Source organism: Pezoporus wallicus, unplaced genomic scaffold (assembly GCF_028554395.1).
Source record: "Pezoporus wallicus isolate ANWC-B61680 ecotype Strahan unplaced genomic scaffold, APGP_CSIRO_Pwel_v1 contig_5690, whole genome shotgun sequence".
In the NCBI taxonomy this organism is placed as follows: domain Eukaryota; kingdom Metazoa; phylum Chordata; class Aves; order Psittaciformes; family Psittacidae; genus Pezoporus; species Pezoporus wallicus.
The window spans coordinates 613176-629673 of record NW_026642407.1 but is presented as its reverse complement, the minus strand read 5'-3'; the positions used below and the strand labels follow the sequence as shown (position 1 = coordinate 629673).

At 36.8% G+C, this 16498-nt stretch overlaps 1 protein-coding gene across 7 annotated transcripts in view; it reads right to left on the bottom strand.

Annotated features, from left to right (window-relative positions):
• Positions 1 to 16498, bottom strand: part of PDE5A (phosphodiesterase 5A) — a 64249-nt gene that overhangs the window by 1482 nt on the left and 46269 nt on the right. For 6 of the 7 annotated variants that reach the window (XM_057429897.1, XM_057429895.1, XM_057429898.1 and 3 more), the window contains 10 exons: positions 15114 to 15173; positions 11903 to 12049; positions 9798 to 9923; positions 7644 to 7738; positions 4414 to 4501; positions 3304 to 3404; positions 3132 to 3209; positions 2183 to 2246; positions 1544 to 1618; positions 953 to 1036 (listed from right to left, as the gene is read on the bottom strand). In XM_057429897.1, coding sequence (XP_057285880.1) covers positions 953 to 1036; positions 1544 to 1618; positions 2183 to 2246; positions 3132 to 3209; positions 3304 to 3404; positions 4414 to 4501; positions 7644 to 7738; positions 9798 to 9923; positions 11903 to 12049; positions 15114 to 15173 — 918 coding nt within the window. The remainder of the gene's footprint in view (positions 1 to 952; positions 1037 to 1543; positions 1619 to 2182; positions 2247 to 3131; positions 3210 to 3303; positions 3405 to 4413; positions 4502 to 7643; positions 7739 to 9797; positions 9924 to 11902; positions 12050 to 15113; positions 15174 to 16498) is intronic. The other variant, XM_057429896.1, reaches the window with a different exon arrangement.

Sequence of the window (16498 nt, the reverse complement as noted above, 5' to 3'; positions counted from 1 at the left end):
TCAATTAAGAAAATGGAAAGAATGAAACACATTGCTTTTATTTTTTCACTTAAAATAAATACTTGTAGATCGTTCAGTTTAACTGTACTGATTACCTAGCTAACACAAGCCACAAAACTTCAGTTCATAGGGACCTGACCTACTCTGAATAACATGGTCAGTCACATACTCGCAGTGCTGTATTGGAAACTCATTTATGTTTGTGCTGTGTGTCACATTCCTACTGACTGGAGGAAAGTGAAGAAAACTCTGAAAAAGCTGTCATTGCAACCCTTGTTTGTTTTTATAGCATTTGAATATTGGGTGAGTGAAGTGTTTGCTTTTTCATTTTCAAAGTAACACTGAAGTTGTTTTACCATTTATTACTCACTAAAGAAAACAAAAATCTGTGTAAGCAGGTAGTATTCCCTACCTGTACACCAGTCAAAAAAAACCAAAACACTGGATCAACTCAAACCATAGCCACTTCCTTGAATTTACCAGTGCTATTACTGGTTTTGCCACTTCTTCCCCATAAGGCTCCCCATCTTCTTTAGTGCTCTCTGCCCTGTAGGTAAGTCACTGTCACTTATCTGTTGGGTTAGGACACAAGCTGGCATATTCTGAACCTATGTGAAAATCCCAGACACTGTCAGCCATGTGCTGTTCCAGTTCAGGTCAGACTTTGGAACAAGATGACAAAGAGTGATGCACTGAAAGCTGTAAGAGGCAACATGTTCTTATATCAAAATGCATTAATCAGACAAATATACCATTAATGATAAATGCTACTGTAATAATTTCTTCAACTGAATAATGAACCATATGTGATATATAACAGAAAAAAAAAACACAAAACAACCTTTTTTAACTAAGGGAGTAGTTTTGTACGTGATTTTTATTCTAATTTTAAATCTGCTACAGTGAGCAGTTCTGGATTTAGATGTTTGCAATTCTTGCTTAGGCATCATACCTCATACAGCTGCAAACAAATAGCATCTATGAATCCAACCTGCATGCTGGGAATTTTATTTTTCTTCTCTCTGTTCATTAAATCCTGCAGATAAGAAGCAAACAAGCTCTGTGTTTAAATGCGTTAAATAAAACCATAGCCAAAACCAAAGAGAAAGGCTGCAATTAAAAAGTGGCACCTTAACACGCACAGCAAGCTCATCACAGCAGGGTATCCGTACTTCTGTTACAATGGAAGTAATTTGACTGAATGACTTGCCTTAGGAGATTGTCTTTGGAATGACAGAGCCCAAATAGCTAGACAAATAGACACGCTTACTGGGTTTCCATAGCTTGCAAACAGGTACCAATTTAGGAATGTATTTCCTAGACAATACTGATTTAGAAGAAATAATGCAGTCTGTTCTTCTGGCTCAGAGATAACACCACATGATTGGTGTTTGAGAGCCACAGAAGAAAAGTGACTACTAGGAAAGAGCTGGCCCTGTATTCTGGTCAGTGGGAGAAATTGTTGCTTTTGAAAGTAATGATGTGAAGTGCCATTTGTAGAGGCCATTTTGAAAGAGGTGATTATTCATGACTTGTCACTTACTGTTGGTTCTATGTTGAGTTCCTTCCGCTCTTTATCTCCTTGGTCAAAGAATTCAGTAGCTATAAGCTCAGCAATCTGTAAGAGATTTCACACATGGAGAGCCCTAAAAGTTCACTAGCTACCTACAGCCAAAAGCTATTATTTCCTGTCTTTCCTTAGGATATATTGAATTGGGACCCCCCATAATGAAACTCTCCAGCTTAACAACTAGCTTTTAGGGTTCTTCATGCACACATCTGTACACAAACGAAACACCTGGCGTGCTGATATTTACTCTGACAAAACAGAGTAAAATGGCACATAGGCATCTTATCACTGATATCAGCTGCAATGATCAACAGAGAAAAAGGTCAACTGATACTAAGGTGTTGTATCAGTTGACTACTGCCTTCTAGTAACACAGAAATGTTGGAAAGAACAGGTTCCTGATTCACCTTTAGGTTACTGCTAACATGGTGACATAGCTAAATGCACAGATCTTGCTATAAAGACCTGAGAAAGTCTTCAGTCCACATACAGCACTTTGCAGGAGTACTTCCTAAGCATTCCACCACTGCTTTTGCAATAAGGACTGGATGGAAGGAGCAGAAGCTGTTACGCAGTATTTGTATTTAGCAGATCTTAAATTAAAGTATATACCCGTTGCTGAACTGGCCATGGTTTGGTTATGGCTGATAAATCACAGGCAGTCATCAGCATTGCTCTGTAGAAAAAAATAAAAAACAACAGAAAAAAACCCTATGAAATGTAGCCACCAAGTCAAGTGATTAATAACAGTATAAAATTTCAAAGAACATCAAAGAAACAAGTTAAGTTAAAGCGAAGTTATAAAGGTATCCAAGGCTCAGTGATGCAGCAGACTTTGACTTTTTGTGTGAAATGAGCATGCAGAAATGAGCAAAGCTGGACCAGCTTATTCGGTGGATTCACATCAAATGAACTGTTTCATTCTGTTTGCTACTGGACAGACATCACATTTATTTATTTATGACATTAGCAGTGACTGCCATTTTATTGACAGTATGAGGGCCAAGAACTGGAGTAAGAATAGATATAAAACATGACTAAATTAGGCTGTTTTTTAAAGGCACTGAATTTGAAATACGGCATCTTTTCTTTCCAAGAGAGCCTATGTAAGCCTGGTTTTCTGTAGCTGTGCATTACAATATGTCTCTGATCTTAATGCTTTCTTTTCTTCCCTGCTATTAAGGAATCTGCTTCAAAACAAGCTGCCTGTCCTCAATATTTAGCTATTAGTTTCAACAATTCTATATTGAAGTATAAAGTATCCACAGCAAAAGAACATGCTACATAGGCAAGAACCCTACACTCTTCTGGGAAGAACAGAAATGTTCACAGAGCTCCATGTGCTACTTAACAAAGTTTATTGTACAGGTTGCAGAGTTTGTAATTCAGACCCAGGGAGTCATTCAGTGACTGACCACTGGCCACTATGTGCTAGTGCCAGTTTGTACAAGCCCAGAGCACACAGATCTGCTGGTTTTAATGAAATTCACAGCAACATGGCATTGAAAATCAGGTACCTAATAATATTAGCTGACGACTTCATAAGTCTGCTTTTACTTACAAAAATAGCTCTTTCTGTGTAGGATCTTCCCAATTAAATTGCTTCTTCCTTAGAAGTTCAAAAAATTCTCCTCTTCTCCTTTAAGGAAGTTAAAACAAAAGTTTTTGCAGCATGCTGACACAAATTCAAACATCCAGCAATGACTATCCAGCCAAAGTTGCCTTTGACTTACTTTATGAATAGTGCTAGGTCTGTGGCAAGAATGGCTTGTTTTATCATTTTCAGTGTGGCCTTGTATTCTTCAATGGAAAGGCTGCCGAGAATCTGGTTTCCCTTTTACAAAAAAAAAAAAAAAAAAAGAAGCCGGGGCTATCAGTAAAATGGGCAACAGCACACCAGTTTGTTAAAATGTCTCTTGGATACTAATTCATTTGAGTTGCTTGCTCATATCCGATGTCATTCTTTTACCCTGCTTTCTTTTGCACATTCCCCAATTTAAAAATAAAAATTCCAGTCTTGAGTAATGGCAGAAAGCAGAACAGCAACAGCATCCTAAGCGACTATTACAAAACAAAACTCCAAGCAGAGCAACATCAAAGCCTTTGAGTTCATTCCATTCATCAAAATTAAATTTGCTGCTAGCTGTATTGTAGCATTTCTCTCTCATCTTCCTTCTGATCCTTCCCTGAAGCAGAGGCACTACAATAGATTCCAGTACCTGCCTATACACCTCACATAAATGAAAATATTTTCCTTTTATGAAGCAACATAACAATTAAATTCTATTACATAGTAATATAAGCTCAGCAGCCCACGGTTAAACCAAAGCACTATGGAGCTGGTGAAATAGCAACTTGCCTATATTTTAGAATTAGTTAATAATATAAACCAAGAACTTAGTTTCACTTGCATATTTACTTAACTTGGGTTTGGCTTCACTTTGGAATGTCAACATTAGCAGTGTTTGGTTTGGTCTCATCAGAACTGCTTTGTGTATGTGCAGGCTGGAATGTTTTTTGAAATGAGAGCAAGGACTTGGGTTTGTTTGGTGGTTCATAAGAGGTCATGAAAATGACAACAAAGCCTTTTGTTTCCTTTGGTCCAAGGAAGCAGGTACTCAAAAGGATATTAGCAAGGCTTCCCTTGTCAAGCAACATTTGGAAAGGTTTGGCGGCACTCAGCAATGGAACCGTGATTTCAAAACTGCTTCATTTGCATTCTTTACCCAAAAAGGAATAAAGATCACTTAGGAATGTAAAGGGTGGGAATCTATCCAAAAGCTAAAAATAAAAAGTAAATTAGGGAATAGTTTCCTTCAGTGTGCAAAAAATGTGGCACTCACTGGACTATTCAGGATCATAAGGCATTGATCAAAATGATGATGCTCCATGATTGAGTGGCAATACAGTTGAGCCAGTGGATGTTCACTTCTGCAGAGCAAAAAGACCGATCAGATTAAGAAATCAAATTAAACATACTACTAGTCCAGAAATGACTTCCCTCTTAATGTTATTTTCTCATTAACAGTTTTTCCAACCCACCCAGGTTTGTGCTTAACCAGTTCCTTTCCTCTTTCTGTGTAAATTCCCAAACAAAGCAAATACATTTGGAAGGATGCAGGGGGTGTAAAGGCAAAAAGACAATGCTGTTACTTTTCAGAGCATTGACAGCTCTAGTTTTCTGCCTTCTGTTATCTGTAGAGACCAGCTGCACACAAGGAGTGAGAATATAATACAAGGTTTTATGAAGAGTGAAAGTTTTTGTATGAAAGGGGAAGGCAACAAGGACTCACAAGCAGGGCCCAAAATTGTTGATCGAGTAATTTCCCAGTATTAGTAACTGTACCGGTAATTCATCACCACTCTCTTCATGACCAACTACTGCAATATCTTATCTTATCTTATCCTATCTTATGCCCAGGGTAAAATCCAAAAGGGAAACAAGATGTTGGCTGTACTACAGTCAGAGAAAACCAGCATGAAACCAACTGTGCCAATGCAGAATTTAAAGCTATCTTAGTCTAGAAAATAGAATTTACTGTTTGAGTGGCTTTAGATAAAGCATATCTAAACTTCTCCTTTCTGAGGGATTCTGATTTCCCCTGTTCCTCATTACACAACATTCTTAATTTTTTCTACTGTATCTTCATTTTCAGACCCTGGTCCCATGTTGCTTATGTCATCTCTTCAATAGATCTCAATTCATTTGCAAGTCTCTTTGGCTGCTGATCCTGAATCCATTACTCTTAATTATAATCTGGCCTACAAATGTTTAATCATGTCAGAAATTCTTTTTTAGCATACAGTTCCTTGGGACTTTTTGTATGGTTAAGAATCATTCATATGAATTAGTAGCTGCAGGACTGGGTCCCTGTGTAAGTGACTGCACACGGAGACTCAGTAAAAGTCCTAAGAGGAGGCTGGGAATTTCAGAAGCACAAAAATGTGTAGAAAAAGATGGAAAGACAAACTAAAATGCAGAAAGGGATATTAAAGGATGCAAGCCCCTGAGGATTATGGGCTGACTGCCCAGTTCCTCCTCTGAGACCACTGCAAAAGGCATACAGAGCATATTTACTTGTGTGTTTCTGGAGGGAAAAAAACTGTAGTATGGTGCTAATGCATGCTGGGTGAAAATTCCCATTGAGTTAAGTCGAATGCATACTGTGTCCCCTAAAGTTCATCCTGACTGAAGAGAGAAATATGTGAGAAATATCTTTTAGTTTATCTTCCCAAGTTCTGCACCAAACTAGAGCTTGCTCGGTACTTACAGACCCTGGCTGTCTGGGAAGACACAAGTGCTGGAAGTAAACTCAGGTCCTACTACTGTAGTACACAGCATTTCTGTTAAACCACTGCACTGAGCTAAAGAACACCACTGCCTTCTGAACACAGTGGTTTAGTTATGCACTATTCATACTCTGGGCTTGCCTACTTTACATGTGGGTTTGGAAGAAAAAGAAAATAAACCCTCAGCCTATCTACCAAAAGACCTTTCAGCAGTTTCTTTCCTGTAATTTCTACTACCAGGATTATTTTAATTTTTGAAACCTTGTTGCTTAAGAAAAAAACTATATGCTAAGTATCCACAAGATACTTAAGAAACAAAAGGGATCTGTTCCTAGAAACTTTTCAATGAAATGAGGGATTTAAAAAACAAAATTCATGGAACTTTCCATTGCAAAACAATTATTAAGCTGTAATCATTGCTGCTTTGAAGCATGTGCAAATGTTAGATCTTGCTGTCTGTGATACTTTCCCAGGACATTTCTGAGAGGAGATGACGCATCTCCAGATGTCTTCCAGGAAATTTATTTTTAAATAAATAAAGCAAAAAATAACTAACTGGTTCCAATCACTGCAAGGTTACAGTTACTGCTGAAATCCCCTTTTAAGAAACTAGAAAAAGGTTATTCTTTCAATTTTGGGGATTTTGGTTGTTTTTAATTTGCTTTACACATCAGTCTTAGTGTTACCCTGAACATATCTATATGAACGGGTGGAATTCTGCTTCAGCTTACTTACTTTCTGTCTTTCCAGTATTCTCTGCCTTGGACAAACTTTTCCTCCCCTAGTATCTTACTCTACACACAGTGAAAACAGCAGACAACTTCTTCCACCCTCCAACTCTCCCAGAAAAAGACAGAAGTATGCACTTCCGGGTATCTTTTCCCCATTGCTGGTCAGATCAGGACACATTGCCAAATCAGAGTAATCACATTATACCATGTTTTTTAAGTCAAGCTATTTATTTAAGGAAAGATTGTATACTGTTACTTGAATACTAAATTCACTGAAAACCACATTTTAAGCAGATCTGAAACTACTGATAAATTATAAAAAAACTAGGTATTTTTAGTTAAAAATTAAAATACGGAGAAAATTTTAGGAGAGTTCAGATGCCCTATTTTGATAACTTCAAAATAAAATATTTTCTTTAGTAAAAATATTTTGTTTCAAAGAATGTTTTGACTTTTTATGTTGTAAAAGTTTCTCTGTAATTCTAGAACTGATCAATGTTGAAGAGCATAGATAATACTAAATCAGTGCAAAACAGTCATACATTTGTGATGTGATTTTAAATATGTAACTTATCCAAATCAACTTACAACTCTGCAAAAACATGAGTTCAAGATGGTAGGGAGACACCTTGGTATCAGATAGCTGCGGATCTCAGCTCAGAGACCCACAGCTGGTTGAGACTAAACAGGGAACAGCTGGCTAGGCAGGGAGAAACCTGAAAAGCTCCACATTCCCTACAGGTTGTCCCTTAGCAGTGGGACCTTTTGCTGTCACTGTATGGGCAATGGGGGATATGACTTCTGAAACAGGAGTTTGAAGGTGCTGTCCCTGCACAGCTTACTAAGAGTTCACTTCATCTGCCATTTTAATTAGTCAACCACAGTGGTTGGGCTGTTCGCTGTAGACACTTCTGGCTGTTCTTGCACTTACTACTTTGTTAAAAACCTGCTCCTTTACACAGCCTCACATTGTGAAGTCAAATAGGTTGTACTTAATTTAGTGCTGTGATTTTGGTATTCATTTGTTTTTACTTAATTTCTCTCAGACTTACCTCTGTATGTAAGAGTTGTTCACTCCCCTGTGATCCAAATCATGGCTTAGAGTTGCTATCAGCAAAGCCAGTGTTTCTAAATCAGTCAGCTTGCTCTGTATGTAGACAGTAACATAAGTGAGTTAGCTTTGTGATGGGAATTTATTTGCACAATGTGTTTTATATCTGCTGTCTTGGCTTTACCACACAGCAGATACAGTTCTAGCCCAAGGAGGAGAAGGACATAAAATGGGATGCTGAGAATAAGGGGTATCTCTGAAGTTGTGGTGAACACTAATAATCATTCTCCTACATCTCAATGCAGACATCAATGGAGACATCTAGCCCTGTTTACACTGATGAGGAAGTGACTTGCATATCACCTGACAGTGAAGAGAGAGCGTGAGGAATCATTTAAAATTCTGACCCCATGACTTTTAGCTCAGCTATTCCATTACCTCAAGGGCGTTAGGCTACATTTCAGTATAAACATTTATTATAAAATGTCCTTGGAATAATCAGAAGGAAAAAAAAATACATGCTTTTCATTGATTACTGGACAAATAAGTGAACAGAATTTTAAAACCCATAGAAAACAAAATTAACCACTATCTGACTCATTATTTTGAGTTTCTTCTGGACCTCCAAAACAGATTAGTGAACAGGTTATAGTTTCTCTTTTGTGACTGTTTCGCATCTTAAATATTGTTAAGCACAATTAGATAGAAAATTTATTTAAATCTGTCCAGTAAGAAACAGAAGCTGGACAAAGCTACACTGTTGATGCAGTGTTTCATAATGGGACAAGAGCCACAGGCACAAGAGTCAGTTCAGGAATTTGAAGAACAGGTAGTGAAAGCACTGCCACTGGGGGGCTGCACCCTCTGTACAATCAAAGCCAAGTTTTCTTTAAGCAGTTACAACTTCTGTAGATTTACATCTGTTTTCTAGAAGTGAAGCCTGTCCTTAGTGTAGTTAAAAGACAAATCAGCTTGGAAATGACTGTTTTTATGTTTCTGCTAGGAAGATGTGTCCCCCATCATGTTTTTACCTCAAACTAGAGAAAAAATTAGAAACTTATGATCAACGCCATTCTGACTCCAGAATCTAGGACCCGAAAATCAGTGTGGAGTGAATCCAATGTAGTGAGGAATAAAGGAGTTTATGGAAATTACAGTGGAGACAGACAGGATTCCAAAAATAGCAAGCAAGCTATCAGGATCATCAGATCTAGACCACACACAGAGCAAAACTACCATGTCCACTGCAGTATAGAAGGAATATGAAGCCTTTTCTTTTGTCTTGTCCAGCACCTTTTGTCTTGTTGTTTGTTTGGTTTTTTTTTTGTGAGACAAGTTTTCAGAGGAAAGGAATGCCTCTTCATTATTGATACTAGGTTTTGGTCTACAAATAGGATTTATTTATTCTCTCAGAAGTATTTACTGAAAAATAATATAAACCAACTAATAACAATGGTCTGTAATCAAAGTAAAGAAACACGTTAATACAGAATAAATGGACACATTCTCTTTTCTTCAAGAATATAAAAAAAAATCTAAAAACATATTTTGAAAAAATCTTGAATTGGTATCTTTAATATTCTGGGGATCATATAACTCTTCAATATTTACACAAAAGATAGATTAAGGTTTTTTTAAAAGATATTATATGTCTTTTAAGTGGAAGCTTGAAGCATTGTTCAAAAGCGTTGAAATGAGCATTTAAATCTTGATTTCCAAAAACATTCTACTCTTTGTCTAAAGCTGTATTCAGCTCTGTTTGGACTTAAAAAATTTCCTGTTGAATACTATAAGGAAACACCCTGAAAGAGGGTCAGTCTTTTTCATCTCCACCTTTTTGACTTGCTTGTAGCATAAGAATTAACTTTAAAAAAGGACATAATCATGCATGTGTTTTATTTGAGATTTTCCCACTGTATCTACCTAATCATTTCCAGAGGATTTAACTGAAACTGGGTACATAACAAGATGACAGCCATTTCACAAACCAAGCCCTTAAAGCTGTAAACCTTCAGCAAAAATATGTTGATTTCATTAGCAGTGCCACAGGATGATGACCATCTTACTGACATGGCAATCAAACTATGTATCATTATAAAATTTTTTTAGAAGAAAATTTTTAGAAGATTCTTAATGTAGAAACAGCAAAATGTACCTGAATTTTACCAGATTTTAAAGCAGCAAACATGCACTGCGCTGTATTAAAGGCATGTCTCCAATTGTGATAAGCAACGTTTTTCCGGTAGTTTTTCTTTACACTTAAAATCCATCTGCAGAGAACCTTTAAGAAACAGCATCACATAGTTAACTGTAAATGTATTTGAAATCTATTTTTATGAAAACAAATATTTCTGTAATATTCCTGCTTGAAAACTCTCACAGCAAAAAAAATAGTTCCTTTTAAAAGTTCAAATGTAACATACTTGTAACTGCCAACATAGATAAGAATATGCTTACATCCACTAGTTCAGCCTTTCATTGAGTACGTAATACTTATGTGTTTGGGGTTTTATTACTAATGGCTAAATGTTAATACCAGATGCAGTGCTGTTAATTCAGAAACTGAGTTAAGTTGAGCTAACTGGGAGAAAAAAATCCTTGTTTGTAACAACATATTTGACAGAGAAAATGTATTTTTTTATTTACAGAGCTCTCTTAAGACCTGTTTTGATAATGAACTTGTGGCTCTTCCCTCATATCAGCTTGTCAAAAGACAAGTAGAATAGGACTTCTGAAAGGAAATAAGTATGACAGAAAGACAGCGATCACTGTATTGCTGGCTAGTATTTTTTTTTATGGAGGAAGAAAGTATGTCCTGGATGTTTTACAAAACAGTTTTACAAATTGTGGGTTATACTTCTAAAAACGTGAAAGGTGTGAAGATCAGATAGGAATTCAATGTGTACTAGAAAGGTCCTTTTGTTTAAATGAGTACAGCATACTGCTCTATGTTAAATGATGGCCTTGGTTTGTTCAAGAAAATTTCTAGTATTTCTAGTGAAACACTGTGTACTTACAGAAATGAAAATCCAGTATCATTCACCCACATAAATGATTCCACACAGAAAAAGCAGCAGTGTTCTCTACCTTTCCACTGTTAAAAAAGGAGTGCTAACCTACTGCCAGTTTTCTTTAGCTGTAGTATGGAAAGTTGAAAGTGTAGCTTCAAATCTGTCAATGTTCTCTTGCTTCTATTGAGATGTGTGATTATGTGTCTACTGTCATGGTGTTGTTCTGGTTTTGCAAATCCATCACAATTTTTCCACTAAGAACTAGAAGCCCACCACTTACTGGGCAGTACAAGTTCTTGGCCTTACTACAAAGGTGAAAATAAGTACTGGAATATTCAAGAGATCAGACTAGGTAATACAGTACTCCTTTCAGCCCTTGAACACTACTAATTCAAACTGGCCTATAAACTGGTGATCTAGAAAATAAATACCTGTTTTCTTTTACTAATTTGTTTGCCTATGAAGTCCTCTGAATAAATCTTGCTTTTTGAAACTTTGTAAGTTTTGTGCTAAACTATATAAAGGAAAAATAACGTATTTAAAAATGAAGGGGTTTACAAATAGAAATTGCGTGTATTGACTGGAAGATGCCTAAAAGGTTATCCTAGAGGTCTAATCTAGTCTACCTACAGGGCTGGGAGGAAAGTAAAAATACCTGGCTAGGTCACCTCTGACAGACATATCTACAACTCAGTCTATTAGTAAAAACATTCACAGAAGTTTCCATAGCCCACCTAAGTAATCTGTTTCAGTCTTTACTATCTTTATAAATTTGCCCCTTTTTGCTACTATGGCACATTATTGACTTTTACATGGTTTATAATACCAGCAGCTGTGAAGTCTGTTACCACTTCTGTTTACCATTTTTAATTTATGCATTTGACATGACTGCTACTGCTGAACCCAGGACAGACTGATTTTGTTAAGTCTTTAAATATTTGTTCTTACTGATTTTGAAATATTGCTATACATTCTCAAACTCATTTGAATTTTAACTGAGTCCTCTACTTCCAATCCCCAAGTTTTCTAAAAGTGTTGCACAGACCATTAACCGAATTACTGATTATTCAGTAAGACCAAACTAAGGACACATTCCAGTACTGCCCACTTTACATGACTTCCTAGTTTGCTAACTACTCTTTAATACATATTTCCATTTATATTTATTGTGGACTTATTTCACTGTTCTCCAATTTTCTAATACTTAAGTTGTCTCTTTACGTGAAACAACATTTGACAACATTCATACCTCATGTTTCATTTGGAAATTTTGCACCAGGTTGAGGTCTGTGAACATTCGTATTGTACACAGTGTTGTTTCAAAATCTGATAACTCAAAATCACTGAAGTTGAAGTCAGTTAGGTTGAGAGATTGTGCGGATGGTACTACAGCAGCCTAGAGAAGAATAACAGAACACAACTTAGACTAGGAAAGAAAAGCATAACATAAATACTGGCTTTTTCCACAAAAAAAAAGTAGTGAGATAAAATTTTAACTTTGCATTACATTGAAACCTGATGATTACTTCTCATTTATCTTTCCTTAGCCTTTCTCATTTAACATTGCCTTACATCCTTAGATTTAACACACACTTTGCCATAGATCAAAAGAATAAGGGAAGGATTAGGGAATTTGTGAATGCTCCATCCCTGGTGGTGTTCAAGGCCAGGTTGGACAGAGCCTTGGGTGGCATGGTTTAGTGGGAGGTGCCCCTGCCCATGGCAGGGGGGTTGGATCTGGATGATCTTGAGGTCCTTTCCAACCCCAACTATTCTATGATTACCAGGTCAGTCTGTCATCTAAACCGCCAAGGCAAATTGTAACCAAGAGTATGTATGAAACTGGGAGACTGAGAAGCTACGGCAGTGGAGTTTTACGTTTTTCTGGATGTGCAGACATAAAAATCTGCAACTGTTTACATTTTTCTAAAAATGGTGAGGAAAGAGATGTCAATAGAACAGAATTCCTAACAGAATCCACAATCAGCACTATGGTAGTCAGAACATGCCCACAGGCAGAGCTTTCTCTGGTCTAGAAACCTGAAAAATTAGGCTTCACCTGTGATCCATAATCTTTAAAAACTTTGGACTGTTTTTGATCTAATCTGAATACAGTCATAAACCTTCAATATGAAATGTGAAATTATAAAGTACACAAAAAAAAACCAGCTCTATACAAATCTGTAACTTCTATTATCAGTAACATCTCCATGTATTACATGTACTCCAACTTGGTTGTAATTAATTGACTTTCAACGTCAATGTTAAGGTTGCTAACAAAATAAATGGTAAGTCTTACACTATAGAACACAATTTAGTATCTTTTTCTTTTCAGTAAAATAGAAGGTAGAGTTGTCAGTGCTACTTCTTTACAGTTGTTTCACCTCAATATGAGTGTGGTTTAAAAGAAGGTCAGAGAAAACTGAAATGGTGAAAAAAATAAACCTATGTGTTCATCATCTTCTTTGTAATTCTAGGGGAAAGACATTTCTCCAGCATGGGGAACTGTGTCCTGGAAGGCTGAGACACTGAAGAGGAAGCATGTTTCATAATCTGCAATATTTTTACATGTAGCGTACAAACCAGTTCTCCCCATGTCTACCAATCTCTGTTCCATATAAATGTGCTGTTATGTTTCCTGGGTGTCAATACTGGAAAGTCACGAAAGATTATGAAAAACAGGATTTGCACAGGAAAAAAAATCCATCCCTCTTACACATTTCTTGTACCAGAAATTTTGTGTCCCTCAGTTTGGATTCATTTCGTATTTCACCTATGAGCATGTGAAAGAACCACGAGGCCAGTATGTTCAGTGCAAAATAAAGTGACCATTCACAAACTCTAATGACATAATTTTGAAAAACTGCAACTGCCGTCTGGTATTTCATGAGGAAAGGGGCTGGAAGGACACAGTAGGAGCTCAACAGAACACTTCGTGCCTGTGTTCTGACTTCATTCACAATTTATCTTTCCCTTCCTTGATCTCCTGCCTTTGACAGCTAGAACAGCAAGTTTCATTTCAGCTGAGAACATTTCAGGGTAAAAAACTTGCACATTGAAATCTTAGCTGTTCTTGAAAAGAAAGAGAGGTAACAACTACAAAGAAATTGAATCATTCAGATTTACAAAGAAAATCAAACTGCAAAAAAGCAGAAGATAACTACTTTCGTATTAGGCAACAGTCAGAAAGTCTATATGCCATAGGGGATGTTTTCAGTAATCAAAGTTGTAGAATGTGCACCAAAGAAAGAAAATAAGCTTTCTAAATAAAAGAATAATGCCTAAAGAAGTAATTTGAAGAATGGTCACTGAATTAAGTATCTTGTACGCAAAAGCACAAAGAAGGAACCAAATGACCAATGAAGTGGCTAGATCTGCACTGCTATACACAACAGGACAGGGATCATTCTCTAGCAGTGATGTGAAAGGCTACAAACTGATTTGTCCATACAACATAGCACTTGGTCCGTGGTTTCCTTTGGGCTCTGTGTGGTGCCCTGAGGTTCCAAGATACCCTTATATTTAAGGCCTGGTTTTCTTTTTTTTTTATTTTTCAGCTTAAATTATCTGAACTAATCTGATTGGTGTGTTAAAATTCAGAATGATGGTTTCATAGCATGAAAATCTTCTCTCAGTGAGCAACAGTGTGGTGGGACTTAGGTCCAAAATCTGTACAACACTAACTGTTCCAGAAATAACCTTAGTCTTGTGCCTTGTTCTGTGGCACCTTGCTTGTTCAGTCCAGTCCCATACTGCCCACCTTGTGGTCTTCTCTATCTGCCTTCCTCTCCATCCATCCATCCTTCCCATTTTTTTTCGTGCAGCAGGCTGATGCTATTTCCCCAGAAAGTCTCCTCCAACAGAGAGAACTGAAGAGACTAAGCACAGGCTATGTTTTAAACTATACTTGAAATTTTAGCTATAGTTATTCCTTAGGCAGTTGTTTCTAAACCCAGAATTAAACATGAGCAGAACAGGACACTGCACAGAAAAGTAACTGTAAAAATAATAAAAAAATTATCATCACATTAACAATTAAATTCAGAATTTCTGTGTAAGGCAGTAAAGTTGCACCCATACTTGGGATGCTTGAAATGTACCAAAGTTATAAAACATACAACATTCAGACTTAGCTGCAGAGAGAAGTGTTCTCAACATTTTGCTTCTGAAATACATAATTATTGTGTAACATTGCATCAGCTGTTACTGGCACTCAAACTCAGTTGGTATACTTCTGCTTCTCCTGCAAATAACTGCAGCTCTTTAGCCAACCTGTATCTCTCATTGCAATGTTTCTCTTTTATGTCATGTATTGATTCAACTCAGAAACTGATCAGTTTAAGCTTCACTGTATTTTTTATTTCTGGAAGATGTGCTTCTGCATGTTTAGGGCTCACATCCATGCCTTTGTTGTTCTATTAGTTGAGCATTTCTAACATAATAGTAAAAAATTTAATTACCGCTGTTACCTGCAGCTCCCTCGTTTCCTCCTCAGCAGCAGAAGCATGGTATGAGAGAACCTACAGAAAGAGGAAAGTAGCCATTAGTACAAACAAAAGAGCAATATAGTGAAAAGGTATTTTTCCTAAAGCAGAATTCTCAGTTCGCAGCTGCATGGCTTTGCATTGCATTGCTATTGCTGATGAAATTTAGTTTCTATGCAGCGCCCATGCTGGTTTTAAGGGAGCTCTCGGGAAGCATATGAGGAGATACCTGTAGCTTTCAAAAATCTCGCACAGCACAGAATCTTCTTGAGATAATTAGTTTCTATAAAAGAGCAAAGAACTCTGATTTTTTCTTTGGAAAGGTTTTATGCCCCACTTTCAAAGACAAATAATACACGAACCAGCTATAAATATGAGCCTGACATTGTTGCCATAGTAATCCTTTCAGGAGTTTCTTCAGACATAAAAGAAAGTTTTGCCCTAACTGAAACTTGGCAAAAAATCTGAAAGACAGTATGCTTGGTTTAAATTAACAAAATAAGCTCGTATCCTTTTAGCTGTTGAGAACCAAGGACATGAAAATGTTATACAGGTTTTTTAGCAACTAGAGACTGACTTTTTATGAAAAGAAGCCATCTTATATACCAGCCTATAACCTGTCTGGACTTTCTACGTTACCTATAAAGTGTTATAGTAGGAGAAAGAATTGCTAATTTGCCATGTAAACAAACAACTCTTTTTTTTATGCACTGAAATGGTTTTGACAATAATTTTACCACCTTTTTATTTAACATTGCTTAACAGAGGTCTATTTGAGAGTTTTAACATTTCTTGTAAAGGCTACAGGGTACATAATCCCCATTTAGGAATTCTGTAAACACTCTGTTTACATAATGAATGTTAGGAAATTCAAAGTCTACAAATTTGGGACTTTCAGCTACAAGTTATCACCTCCAAGTAACTCAGCTTCTCAGACTGAAGCCTTCTTTAGCTATTAACAGTAACCATTTCAAAGGCTGAGATCAAAAGATGTTCATCTTGTTATGGTCTGATGGAGTCTGAGGAAATTACTGAAAACCTACATTAATGCCGCTTTTACTCCACAAAATGGTTTGTCTAAAGGACTGAGCCAAAATCATCACAGAAAACCTCAGACAATAAAAGGAAGCCCCTAATCCACCAAACTGTTTCCTCTTCCTATGCAACAGAACAAAGCCATATTTTGCCAATGTGTAGCCTCATGTAGAGGAAAAGATGCATTCAGCTCACCACAAAATCACATGAGTAAGGTTAAAATACAATACCAAGTTAAATAGTCTGCTGGCAGATACAGAAACAAGCAGAAAAATTCCTGTGCAACTCAACAGGCCAAATGCTGTTCTTGTAGGGGAGAACAATTT